At 38.5% G+C, this 13,460-nt stretch overlaps 1 protein-coding gene across 8 annotated transcripts in view; it reads left to right on the top strand.

Moving 5' to 3' along the window:
• The window catches only part of TBL1XR1 (TBL1X/Y related 1), a 186,154-nt gene that overhangs the window by 141,184 nt on the left and 31,510 nt on the right, over positions 1 to 13,460 (top strand). For all 8 annotated transcript variants that reach the window (XM_039480216.2, XM_074405408.1, XM_039480213.2 and 5 more), the window contains 3 exons: positions 9,033 to 9,178; positions 11,796 to 12,018; positions 12,912 to 13,044. In XM_039480216.2, coding sequence (XP_039336150.1) covers positions 11,853 to 12,018; positions 12,912 to 13,044 — 299 coding nt within the window. In that variant the 5' untranslated portion in view covers positions 9,033 to 9,178; positions 11,796 to 11,852. The remainder of the gene's footprint in view (positions 1 to 9,032; positions 9,179 to 11,795; positions 12,019 to 12,911; positions 13,045 to 13,460) is intronic.

Below are 13,460 nucleotides of genomic sequence, written 5' to 3' on the forward strand. Positions count from 1 at the left end.
TAGCTCGGTAGCACCTTGTAGTCCAGTGGTGGTAATGAGAGCACTCATATGTTTCTTTTTCTAAACAGAAGTCCACAAATTGATACTTTACATTACTGTAAGAAAACAGTAAAAAGGAGCAGTAAAGCAATATTCTGTTAATTTCTGAACAAGTAGATTAAATATTATCAAAAGTCTTCTTAAACTTGCTTTTGTTTTTAGGAAAAAAAACCCCTTCTGAATTCCATGTTTTAAGTTGAAATAAAAATAAAGCAAGAATTTAAAAAATTTTGTATGGTGGACTGATATATCAAGTTCCCCATAATTGTTTGCTATGTTCTTAGATGTGTTTCGTGTATTCTTTAGAAAGTTTTAGACTTTACAATGGTAGTGGCTGCTAAATCACATCTCTAAAAATGTGAACACCAGTTACTCGGTAAAAACTGTGACTTCCTATTTACATTATGATTTATAGGGAAATGAGACTCAGCTGATGACATTTTGACTTACGGCAGTTTTCACAGGACTGCAACTTGCCATAAATTTAAGCACTGCTTATGTAAGCGTTCTGAAATTTGGTCCTCTGACTATCTGCATCAGAGTCATACTCAGTGGGGCCTGGGAATCTGCATTTTACAAATGCCCCAGGTGATTCTTTTGGCTTAATAAAGTTTGAAAGCCACTGGTCTGTATTAGTTGTAGCACAGCTAGAACTTGACAAGAAAGTTGATTGACAGCAGGTATTTAGCATATTTACAATATTTTGAAGGAAAAATTATGCTGAGTGTTGAAGATAAAGTAGAAAGGATGGAATGTACACCTGCTGAGGTTTGGGCCGTGAGAACATATCCTAAAGAGGGGCTGCCACTCAATGTATATTTGTGTTTGTGGGTGAGGTGGAATAAGGAGGTAGCAGAAATAATGAGGCGGTTTTATGTCATAAAGGATGCCACGAGATACTTATTTGAAATTATATCCTTACATCCAGAAATATGATGTGGAAGAGAGCTTTAGAATGTTGTGGTTCTGTGCACTCAGGACAGGGTTCAGACAGAGCCCAGAATCTCACCCATCACGAATGCCCACAGTAGCTTTAGATCTGGGCACTTGCCACGTACTCCAAAAGCTTTTTCTTGCTTCTAATCTCTGATTATACTTAAATATGGCTAGTTTTGCAGTAGATCCTAATTCAGAATCACCGAGTACAGTAATTTCTTCTCTGGGTTGTTTTGGGGATTCATCATGTTTTATCACCACAACCTACAAATGATATTATTGAGAATTAGTCATTCAATAGCTAAGAAATCTGATATAAATTACTGAGGTTATAACTGTTTTTCTTGAAAGATCTAAAGTAATACTGAAAGAAACTGGAATCTGTACACTGCTGCTTTCCCTGTAATAGAGCACTGAATGGGATTAGGAGATTTGCAGAAAAGGAACATCATGGCAAAGATTTGTGCAGAGACATTCAAGGGATTGGTTTGTGAAGACTTCCAAAAAGGAAAAATAAGACTTGCTCCTGGCCTGTCTCATTATCTAAAGACTGTCACGTCCAAAACACCTTATGAAAGTTTTTGTGTTTTGATAAGTATGTGATTTAGTAATACTGTTTTTCAGTAAGGGCTTCTCACGTTTGTTCTCTGCATATTGATCAGTGTCGACTGGACTGTAGTCTCTTATCTCCAGAGGGAAAAACACTTAAATTGTTTTAGTTTTAAATATTTTTTACTGTTGTCAACACTAGAAGATACTATCTGTTAAAAGTTTCCCTCCTCCTCCAAAATTACATAAATTCTCAAATTCATTTTTGTCACCTGTAAAATCTGTTGCTTGTGGAGAAGGGATTACATTGTGATATTCAGCCTCAAATATTTGATGGATGTCTCTGTTTTAAATAAGCCATCCCTCGGACTCACCAAAACTAAATAAAGAAAAATATATTTATTGTAGGGTTTTTATTAACCATTGTAACTTTTTCTTTTTCTCAAATTTATCTCTCAAAAGTTCACCCTACACAAATTGCTTTGGTCCTCAACATTCTTGCCTTTTGTGAAGTAGACTTCCATATTCAACAGATATTTCTTAGGGAATAAAATGATTTCTTTTCTCTTTTGAGATGACATGAAAATTGAGTGTATTTGACATGTACTGCAGGTAACCATGAACTTGATTTCAGTATGCTGCCTTTAATCAGTGTTTGCCCAAGGGCATTAATTTGATTGCCCTAAGAACTCATCTAGCAACCATATGCAGATAAATACTTAGTGGTACATGCTAAGTTGCATATAGTAGGACCTGATACAGTGTTAATTTTAGAGGCACTAAGCTGGTTTGGACCTTTTTAATCCCCCCCGCCCCTCGCCTTTTGCGTCATCATTGACTCCTGTCGTTATTTGCAGTTTTGCCCCCCCCCCCACCCCCGCCCCACCCCGTCCCGCCCCGCCCCACCCCGAAGTAGTTTCTGGCAATTCTTTTTGAACTTTCTGACACCTGTTTCTCTCATGGTTTTCTAAAGAAGCTGTCTTTTTATCTTGCTTCAGTTGTATATTTGCTTTATGGAAAAGAATTATTAATACTCGATATGCCTGTTGCATGTTTAAGAGCTCTGTAACTTCTCCATTTATAATGTGCTTGACTGTTGCAAGCTATGAAACATTATTTGCAGCTTATAATTGAAAGACTAACTGGAATTGCAAAAACAAAATGTCCCTATTACTAAAATGAGTAATTTTCTAGATAGTGATTCTGAATATTATTTTTAAAAAGTTCATTTAGAAAATGTTGCATACTGTCTCCATTTATAAGAAAGGTGACGTATAAGGAATAAATATGTAAAATCAGTATTAGCGTTCTCTATAGGAACAGAACTAGTAGGATATATATCTATATATGAAAAGGAGTTTATTAGGGAGAATTGATTCATGACATCACACGGTAAAGTCCTGCGGTAGCTCGTCTGCACGCTGAGGAGCAGGGAAGCCAGTGGGCGATCAGTCCAAGTCCCAGAACCTCAATGCAGCCTTCAGTCTGTGGCCAAAGGCCCTAGAGCTCCTGGCAAACCACTGGTATAGGTCCAAACGTCCAAAACCCGAAGAACTTGGAATCTGATGTTCGAGGGCAGGAAGCGTCCAGCACGAGAGGTAGATGGAGGCTGGAAGACACAGCAAGTCTGGTCTTCCCGTGTTGTTCTGCCTGCTCTATTCTAGCCACGCCATCAGCTGATCAGATGGCGCCCACCCAGATTGAGGGTGGGTCTGCTTCCCCCCAGTCCACTGATTCAAATGTTAGTCTCCTTTGGCAACACCCTCACAATTATATCCCGGAACAACACTTTACATCCTTCAGTCCAATCAAGTTGACACTCCGTATTAACCAGGATGATACATGTAGGCGTAGAGAGTGTGGTTCATGAAAGATCGAATTATCTGCCCTGCACTCCATCTCCCTCCACTTTTCCCCCCTAACTTCTTCAGAGGGATTTTCTATCTCTTTAAATAAAGGCCTTGTAACCATACCATGTTTTGTTTTGGTTTTTTTTTTTGAGGTGGTGATTAATACTTCAATTGTTACATTGCTTTATAAGATCACAAGTCAGAACCATAGACTGTTATTTTTTAGTTTAGAAAATGTGGTCACAGTCGTCACAAAGTAACCTTTATGTATAACATTAACAGGACCTGTACTGCCATGTAACATATAACTCATTCATTCATTTTTTTGTTTCATTGTAGCAGTTTCAGATTAGCTCTATAATGGCTAATGAAATCTTACAGTGCGGTTTCTTTGTTGACTCAGATAAAGGTAACTGGGCTGGATAACCATTCCTTCCTACGTACCCATGCCCAGTGCCATTTATAAACAGATACTGCCAGTGGATTTGATGGAGTCAGGCTAAAGTGGTTATCAGTAATGTGCTTCTAGTCATGAAGAACTGTAGGGAAGAGAGCTCAGCATCTGGTATACCCACCTTCAGCCTTCCTTTTAATTTTTATCAGTAGATAAGCAGCCACAGCAGCGCAAGGAGGTATATAATCAAACGAACAAATCAAATGAATAACCTTGATTGTACACACATGGTCGTATCCATGACTGATACACAATGAACAGCAAGCGGTTGTGATAAATGCTGCTAATTATAATTCTCTTATTTCCAAATAAGTTCTTCTTCTCTTTTTGTAAGCTGAATTGCCATTTTTTGCTGACACAGGAAATTACTATTACACTTTCCTACTCACACACTTATCAAAGGACAATGGTCCTTTAATAGTTGCCAAACAGAGAATTTTTATTCAGTCTTAATTAGCATTTTGTTTTGTTTTGTTTTTTAGGACTAGCCAGCGTAGCAAGAGTATAACATGTAAATTGCTTTTGGCGTTGTTATCTTGTGTAATATTTTTGGAAAGCAATTTGGCAATGATGAAAACCTTCTTAAAATGCTTATATCCCCTTTAGCTTTTGAAGGGAATCTATCATAAGGAGAAAAAAAATTATACATGGTAAAAGCCTATACATATAGTTATTTGAGGGTAAGATTCTTTTAAATAGTGATCATTGGAAAAGTCCAAATGTCCGGCTATGGCATGAGTAATTTACTGACTGAATATTATGATGCTGTTAAAATTACTCAGAAAAATATTATTTATATAAAATGTTCATAGTTACTTTCATTTTTAAGGGCAAAATTACAGCCGGAAATTGTATGGCTGGTGTGTAAGTACTGGCTCTAGCTCTTCAACCACTAAGATCCCGTGTCATGTCCCCCCCCCATCCTCCTTACCTTTTCCAAAATCTGCATCTGTAGGGCAGAGTTGCAGACAAGGAAGCGTTTGATGGAACATGAATATGATTTGCTGGGCTTTTCTGACTGGAAGCTGAAATAGGACCATGGATCAGTCAGATTATCGTTTCAGACTAGGGCAGTATGTTGCGGTCATAGTTAAGCTTTGCTTTTTTCATCAGTTTGTCTCATCTCGTCGTCCTGTACCATACCCATGGTGTTCAGGGTCCATTTTCTTACTCTTGTTATTGCCTCTTTGCAGAGCAGAGATGTCAGGCTCCGTACAACTGACTCCCCCTTTGGGAACACAGTCCCTAACATCCTTGCTGAAAGCGCTTCCTGAAACAAGCAACACAGAGAAAATGGTGGTTTTTTGATCTCATGCGTGACACCCCACTCCCTGCCAGCTGCCATTGCTTGTCTTTTTCACTCCATGACTGTATACTTCTTGGTTTTCAGCCTTCTTTCTTTCTGGAGTCTCTCTTCTCCCTAAATCTCAATACCCTAGTAAATGTTCAGAGTACTTGATCGCCAGGGTGCCGTCAGATCTGCTCTAACCCTTGGAAAGAAGGGATGCTGTTTTAGATGGTCATGCTGAACTTTAGCATTTAATAGATTTAGGTGGTTTCTTTTGCCTCCTATTGTATAAATCAAAAGCTCTCCCTAGAAAAAGTTTTCTTTGCATATATATTTACAGATAAATGGAAATAGCTTCCGGCACAGAACTAGTTCAAGTTTTAGATTTTTCTAAGGAAGACCTAAGTCATATGTTTTTTCTGGAGTCACAGATTTTTTTTTGATGTGCCAAGATGCATTATACATTTATTACATTCTAATCTTAAAAATGTTTATGGGGTACTTGTTAACTCAGGTAATGTGCTGGTTTCTCAGAATTAAAGGATTACTAGACATAAACCCTTTGTCAGGATCCCAGTCTAGTAGTCACACACAGGCAAATCGCCGTAGACACGGAGCTGATAACCAGTGTGCTAAGTGCCACACATGCAGAAATGTTAGGATCACACAGGAGAGACTGACTAGCCCTGGGAGGTGAAAGAGGACTTCACCTCCATTCAGATAGGAGAAAGAGCAGAGGAACACAGAAGGCTCTGCGCCGTGATATGTAACGCAGCGTATTCAAGACGGTAGATGTAATTTGCCACCACTTGAATTTATTGTGTAATGGGAATCAGATGGGGTGTGTAGTACTGAGGAGCTGAGGCTGGAGAAACCCAGCTGGATCACAAAAACAACTTTGTGCCAGAATTAGGTGTTTGACCTTTGTTATGAAGGCCAAGGGAATCATTAAAAATGCTCAAGTAAGAAGTGATACGATCAGTTTGTTGTTTTACAAGTAGTAGTCTAGCTGTAGGTTGGTCTGTGTGCTGAATTGAGGAGGAGGTGAAAGAAACGTATAGCGAAGGAAGGGTAGGGGGGCTAAACTCAGATCTGGCAGAAAAGGTGAGGTGATGAGCATCTACAGATGGTAGAGTGGTAGGATTTGGAGTAGGATGGTAGGGTTTGGTAAATTGTCAAATGCTAGGGGGTATGACTATGACTTTCAGGTGTAGTGAAATGAGATCAGAAGTCTCTCAGGAAAAGTAGTTTAGGGAGGGGAAGAAGAAAAGTAATTTTGAGTTTAATAGTTTTAAACTGCTATGCAATGCCATGACTAAAAATAAAGAAAATATTCGAGTTGAATTCAGTGTTTATTTAAGCAGAGCATTTAAGTGTGGAACTTCTCTAGGGTAAACATTAATGAGAAGTGCCAAAACAATGCTAATGACTACTTCAGGGCTGTTTCCCTGCTATCTGAGAGCATCCTAAGTACATCTGCAGTACCTTGAGAGGCGCGGAAGCACCTGTGATCGCTGTTCTCCTGGTCTGACAGAGCGAATTCGGGATATATGCAGCACTGGCACAGTTCCACCTGTGACTCTTAGGATAGTCTTGGACGTATTACTACTTTAAACTTAAACTCTATAAGCTAATTAAATAGGGTCTAAATTTAACAATTTTGACTATTTAAATTGCAGTCATGAATAAAGTGTACAGAAGTCATGTATTTCAAACAAATTTATAAGCTTTCTGTAAGTCAAGGCACTTTTAAAACCGTGGCACTAAATATGGCAGTAAGTTTAGTGTTTCATGCACCGTGTAACCACTTTCCAAGACCCTGAGTTGAAAACAAAACAGTGATGTATTCTTTTACACTCTGTCAGGAAACGGGAGCTCACTCTCTACCTTAGCTTTATCCTTGACTGTATTTTAACTGTTCAAGAGGAGTAGTCGTCTCTGAATGAATTGAATCTGTACTTTCTCATTTATTAGTTGTGATTTTCCATTAGATTACAAAATAAAATCAATATGTGTGTGCACGATGTCTAGCATATGGTATAGGCTCTCCATAAATGATGTCTTCTGTCTTGACGTTTTCTTAAACCTCAAAGCTGCTTGGCTGTTTGGCCGTTTTTACTATGTTTGATTTACTGTGAATTTATTTATGGAGAGGGGGATATAAGTGAAAACAGGCATCTCCAACCTCACTGCTTAAGGATTTTACTGCTGTTTGTCACTGTTTCTCACCATCCTCCCTAGTCCTTATTCTCAGCTTTATACCTTGGTGATCTGGAGTCTACTCATATTCAGGTAGTTGGGGGTTTCTTGAGAGGCACAAATTAGAATGGTTCCCTTTGCTCCTCCATTGGTATCTTTCTTAGCTATCTTTGTGAGCTCAGATTAAGATGAAAACTATAAATGCATTTAATTATAATCTTACCTATGGGCAAAATCAGGAGACTAAAATCATTTTTTCACTTACCTTTCCCTCTGTGGGTTAGATGTTGTGAACATGGGTTAGGTGTTCCAAAGAGAGAAGGATGGGGTTACAAGGAAGATCAGTTTAGGTGTACTTTGACTATCAAATAACCACATTTTCCTAGCCACATGCTGTTTGTGAGCCCACAGTATTTTATAATGGACTGTTTATAAGTACCACAGGAGTATATGAGTGAAAGCACAAAATGCAGAAAAGATATGTACCAAAAAACGAGGGTAGACGGGCTAGGCAACAGAGATACTGCATAGATTAGAGCAGTTTAACCAACACCCAAAATAAGCCCAGATTTATTTAATATAAATGTTGATGATTCTGTATTACATGTAGAATTTAATTGTTCAAAGTACGTGATAGAAATTACTACTTACTGATAAATGATTAATATTTCAGTAAAGAAAACCACCTTTGGTTTAGCAGCTTATTAGAATTTTACCTTTGAATTTTGACCAGCTATTCATAAAAAGCAAGGCCAGCATAAGGAGATCTTTATTATGCAAGTGCTTTGGTTTTAAGTATTTCAAGTTAAAAGTAAATAATTGCGAGTAGGGATCTGTAAACCAGATACTCATTTGCTGGCTCTGGATTTCGTATAGATGAGTTATTACTAAGTGGCAAAGGACTGGTATTGTTTAAAGCACGTAATTAATACATAAAATGGAATTTAAGCATTATAATTTTTAATATTGAAATTTCTATTTGTTTGCCTGTTATTTCTTAAGTAGTTTCAAAGAGCTGCAAAATACTGAATTTATCAGATGTTTGACAGTTTATATGTAGAAATTTAAATACTTCAGATTTTACCTGAGTACTAGATTGCTTTAAAGACATTACTGAATTGTAACTACATAGTAGATAACAATTACATGAAGTAAATGAAAACCATTCAGAATGAGTGCCTATTTAAAGCGTATTACGTACCACTTTTGAGAAATGCTAAATACTCGAAGTGGGATGAAAGAATTTGAAATAAAGTTCCTTAATTCTAGATGTAAGAAATTTTAAAATATACTACGGAAATATTAAATGTCACTTAATCTATCTTGACCACATTTATCTTAAACAATTGAATCACATGATTTCCAAAGGCTTTTTTTTTCTTTTACCTTTTAAGTTTGATGCTTTTTGTTTAGAAAAGTTATATACCATGACTACATTTTAGAAAATTTGAAGTTATATAATCCAAGTATTTACTAGAAATTTTACAGCGTACATTAGGTAATAGAGGAGTGAAATATGTAAGGGCTAACACGTTCTCACACACACACACACACACACACACACACGTGTGCGCACACATGTGATCTTAGCGTACTAGTCTGGGATCTTAAATGGGTAGAGTGGGACTTAGAAAGACTATGGTGATCTTTTTGTGTGTGTCAGTTAGCATGTCGCCGCTAGGAAAATAAATGCTCATACTTTCCCTTTTGCTTTTAGGGTTTTCTCACTCAGCATTTACCTTTGGTATAGAAAGCCATATCAGTCAGTCCAATATAAATGGCGCACTGGTCCCACCCGCTGCACTGATTTCCATCATCCAGAAAGGTCTGCAGTATGTAGAAGCAGAAGTTAGCATTAACGAGGTAAGGAAGACTTATTTCAAATACTAATTTTACTCTTAAATATGTCTCTAAGTCTGTTGTCTTGCTTGCTTCTTCAGCGTTCTGCTTTAGCTTCACTGGGTTAACAAAAATGCAGACAGTTCATTGCCAATGTAGATTGCACAGGTGTTGGTGTCGTTATCTGTAGTTTATTTGCCTTAATCTGATTTTCTAAGTAAACACTAAGAAATTGTTTATTTTTATTTTTATGTTTTTGAAATGGAGTCTCGCTCTGTCGCCCAGGCTGGAGTGCAGTGGCGCGATCTCGGCTCACTGCAGCCTCCACCTCCCAGGATCCAGCGATTCTTGTGCCTTAGCCTCTCGAGTAGCTGGGATTATGGGCATGCACCACTGCATCCGGCTAATTTTTGTATTTTTAGTAGAGAGGGCGTTTTTACCGTGTTAGCCAGGCTGGTCTTGAACTCCTGACCTCAGGTGATCTGCCCACCTCCACCTCCCAAAGTGCTGGGAATACAGGCGTGAGCCACTGCGCCTGGCCAGAAATAATTTTTATTAACACAACAGCATTGTCCTGTGGAATGCTGAGATAATAATTACTGGCCTGAACATTGTAAACTCAACGTTATTTGAATATATCCTAATGTAAACCAGTTTGTAATTGAAGCCAACTCTGGATGGTACTGCTTGTCTAAGGACTGCATGCAAGTAGTTTGGCTCGGGTATCAGCACACTGTGACCCATTAGCCAAACCCTGCTCTTGGTTTTTGTAAATAAAGTTTGACTGGAATATAGCCACACTCATTGACGTATTGTCTATGGCTACTTATGGCAGAATGGTAGTTGCAGCAGAGACATTATGGCCTGCAAAGTCTAAATTAATACTTACTCTCTAGTCTTTTACAGAAAAAGATTGTAAGCCCCTGATTTGTCTGTTTTAAAGTGTGTGTGTGTGTGTGTTGGGTGGGTCCTCACTTTGTCGCCCAGGCTGGAGTGCAGTGGCGTGATCTCAGGTCACTGCAACCTCTGCTTCCTGGGTTCAGTTGATTCTCCTGCCTCAGCCTACTGAGCAGCTGGGATTACAGGCACCCGCCACCACACCTAGTTAATTTTGTATTTTTGTAGAAACGGGGTTTCCCCATGTTGACCAGGCTGATCTTGACTCCTAACCTCAGGTAATCTGCCCACCTCGGCCTCTCAAAGTACTGGGATTAGAAGTGTGAGCCTCCATGCTCAGCCTTGTCTAAAATTTTTATGTAAAGAGAGGAGCTTTTCCCCTTTTATTTCAGAGACTAACATGTCCCACCACCCCCCCCCCCTTTTTTTTTTGAGACAGTCTCGCTCTGTCCCCAGGCCGGAGTGCAGTGGCACAATCTAGGCTCACCGCAACCTCCATCTCCCAGGTTCAAGCGATTCTCCTGCCTCGGCCTCCCAAGTAGCTGGAATTACAGGCACACATCACGAAGCCCAGCTAATTTTTGTATTTTTAGTAGAGATGGGGTTTCACCATGTTGGCCAGGCTGGTCTCAAACTCCTGACCTCATGATCCACCCACCTCAGCCTCCCAAAGTGCTGGGATTACAGACATGAGCCACTGTGCCTGGCTGGCATTTTTTAAACTGAAGTATCTATGATTTCTGTATCTGATTATTACTAGAATTAGAAATTACATAATATACTAAAATTTATTTTATTTTGTTTCCTCAGCTCTTTGAGTGAAAATCCACTAACACAAAACTAAATTTTTCATTAAAATTTGTGTAGATTTGACATAGCTCTTATTCCACAGTGCATCTGTGTTGGTTTTAATACCTTTTAAAAAATATTTAAACATTAAAATGCTTTATCCTGTTCCTCAAATATTACATTACAGAGGACAGTTCAGAAAGATGTGCTGTGTTTTTGCAGCTCACAGTACCCTGCAAACTGCTGTAGATTGTCACTGGTACGTGTTTACCAGTTTAACTGAACCGGACTTCACATGTGCATGTTCCTAGCTCATTTGTGCTGTTTCTATTTCCGACTCGCTCTGTGTTTGTGTGTCGTCTTGTGCCTGCTTGGAGAACTCCTTATTAGGAACTTCCTAATATCAATAAGTCGAGCTTTGGATATGTCAACAACTCCCTACTATTAAAGAGCACTATAGCCCAGGAAGTCTGTTTCTGCTCTTCCTAATCAAATCACAAGAAACTTTGTAGCCCACAACGGTCTTAGTTTTGTTAGAGAGGTATTTACTGTAATGATGCGCCGCCGGGCCTCTGATCATGATATCAACTATGCCATGTTGTTGCTGCTTTGACTAAGAGAATTTTGGAATCCAATTAATACACCTTTTTTATCAGCTGGGCTACATCTTATCCCTTTCATTTTCAGCAGTGACTTCTTTTATATTTCAGTTCTGTCTGTACAGCGTTTAATAATAGTATGAACTAAATGAAAAGGAAAATCTAAGCAGCCATTTACCGTTGGCTTCTCGAAGTTTCTTGCTCCCCTCCAGACTGCTTCTTCAATGAGTTCAGAAAGTTCTTACAAATGTTTTTCTTGGAATGAAGATTCTTACTTCATTTCTGATTTTGTATAAATGTAAATAACTTTAAACACTGCCTTTGCCTTTTCTTCTCTCACAATTTTCCAAATCCAGGATGGTACCTTGTTTGATGGCCGACCAATAGAGTCTCTGTCCCTGATAGATGCCGTAATGCCTGATGTAGTACAAACAAGACAACAAGCTTATAGAGATAAGCTCGCACAGCAACAGGCCGCAGCTGCTGCAGCTGCCGCAGCTGCCGCCACCCAGCAAGGATCTGCAAAAAATGGCGAGAACACAGCAAACGGGGAGGAGAATGGAGCACATACTATAGCAAGTGAGCCCAGACAAGAGTGTGTTTTTAATTATGTGGTTTGTTTATTTTTTAAACTTTATCTTAGGTTCAGGGGTGCATGTGCAGGTTTGTCTTATGGGAGAACTCGTGTCCCAGGGTTTGTCGTACACAGTATTTCATCAGCCAGATACTAAGCCTAGTGTCCAGTAGGTATTTTTTCTGATCCTCTTCTTCCTCCCTCCTCTGCCCTCAGAAAGGGCCCAGGAGACAAGAACTTTTAAAAATTTCTTTTCAGAGGAAATATTTTGCTTTACCAGAATGCCCCATCTTCTCTGCTGAACTAATTTCATTGGTTATTCGCACCGACTTGTTTCCCTAGCTTGTATCACACAGTTAGACTTTTATGCCTAAAGTTCCTGAGAGCTAGATTTACTTTTATTTTCTTTTCAAAATATTTAGAAACCCTTTTCCCATTGTTAAGTGAATTTTTACATCTACATTTGATTTCTAAATAAAATTTGTAAAACTGGTTATCAACGAATACCATAGAGCTCTGACATGGAGATAAAAGGCAACTCATGTTATGTGAATGATACCAGCAACCCCTACTGGCAGAAACTCAGAATCGTACTGCTACACGTTATATTTAATTCAAACCATTTTATTGTTTTATCCAAGTTGAGGTCTAATCATTTAAAGTCTTCTTCCCACTCCCACCCCTCTTAAAAAAAAACAGCTATGGTCAATACTTCATTAAAGATAGGAAGTTTTTTTCCATGTGACAAAGACTGTGTAGTCATGTTCACCTTAACTTGATGTAATTAAAAATGTTACACTGTATGTAATAAAGGGAGGTATTTGTTAGTTAAGAATTCACTTCGCCCAAGTTGTAATACTGCCCAACTGGAAATACTCACTTGTTTCTCATGATGCAGATAATCACACTGATATGATGGAAGTGGATGGGGATGTTGAAATCCCTCCTAATAAAGCAGTTGTGTTGCGGGGCCATGAATCTGAAGTTTTCATCTGTGCCTGGAACCCTGTTAGTGATCTCCTAGCATCAGGGTATGTTTCTCAAAGTGATACTAAAATGGCTTTTAAAAGTAGCTTACTGAACATTTTATACACACATGGAATATTCAGGTTTTTGTTGTTGTTTATTTGTGGCCATTTTGTTTCTGTAAATTTTGTATTCCTTCGTGAATTAATTGTAGAATTTTAAATTAAACTTACTACTTTGAGACTGCAGAATGGGAATAATACCGGAAATGAAAATCCATGATAGTCTAGTTTTATTTGCCTTATTGAGATGTATATATGTTGCCTCGATTCTGATACTTGAGAATTTCGTGAGGATTTAAAATACGTTGCATACTTCGCAGGTCTGGAAAATCCATGATAGTCTAGTTTTATTTGCCTTATTGAGACGTATATATGTTGCCTCGATTCTGATCCTTGAGAATTTCGTGAGGATTTAAAAT

This window comes from Saimiri boliviensis, chromosome 9 (assembly GCF_048565385.1).
Source record: "Saimiri boliviensis isolate mSaiBol1 chromosome 9, mSaiBol1.pri, whole genome shotgun sequence".
Lineage (NCBI taxonomy): Eukaryota > Metazoa > Chordata > Mammalia > Primates > Cebidae > Saimiri > Saimiri boliviensis.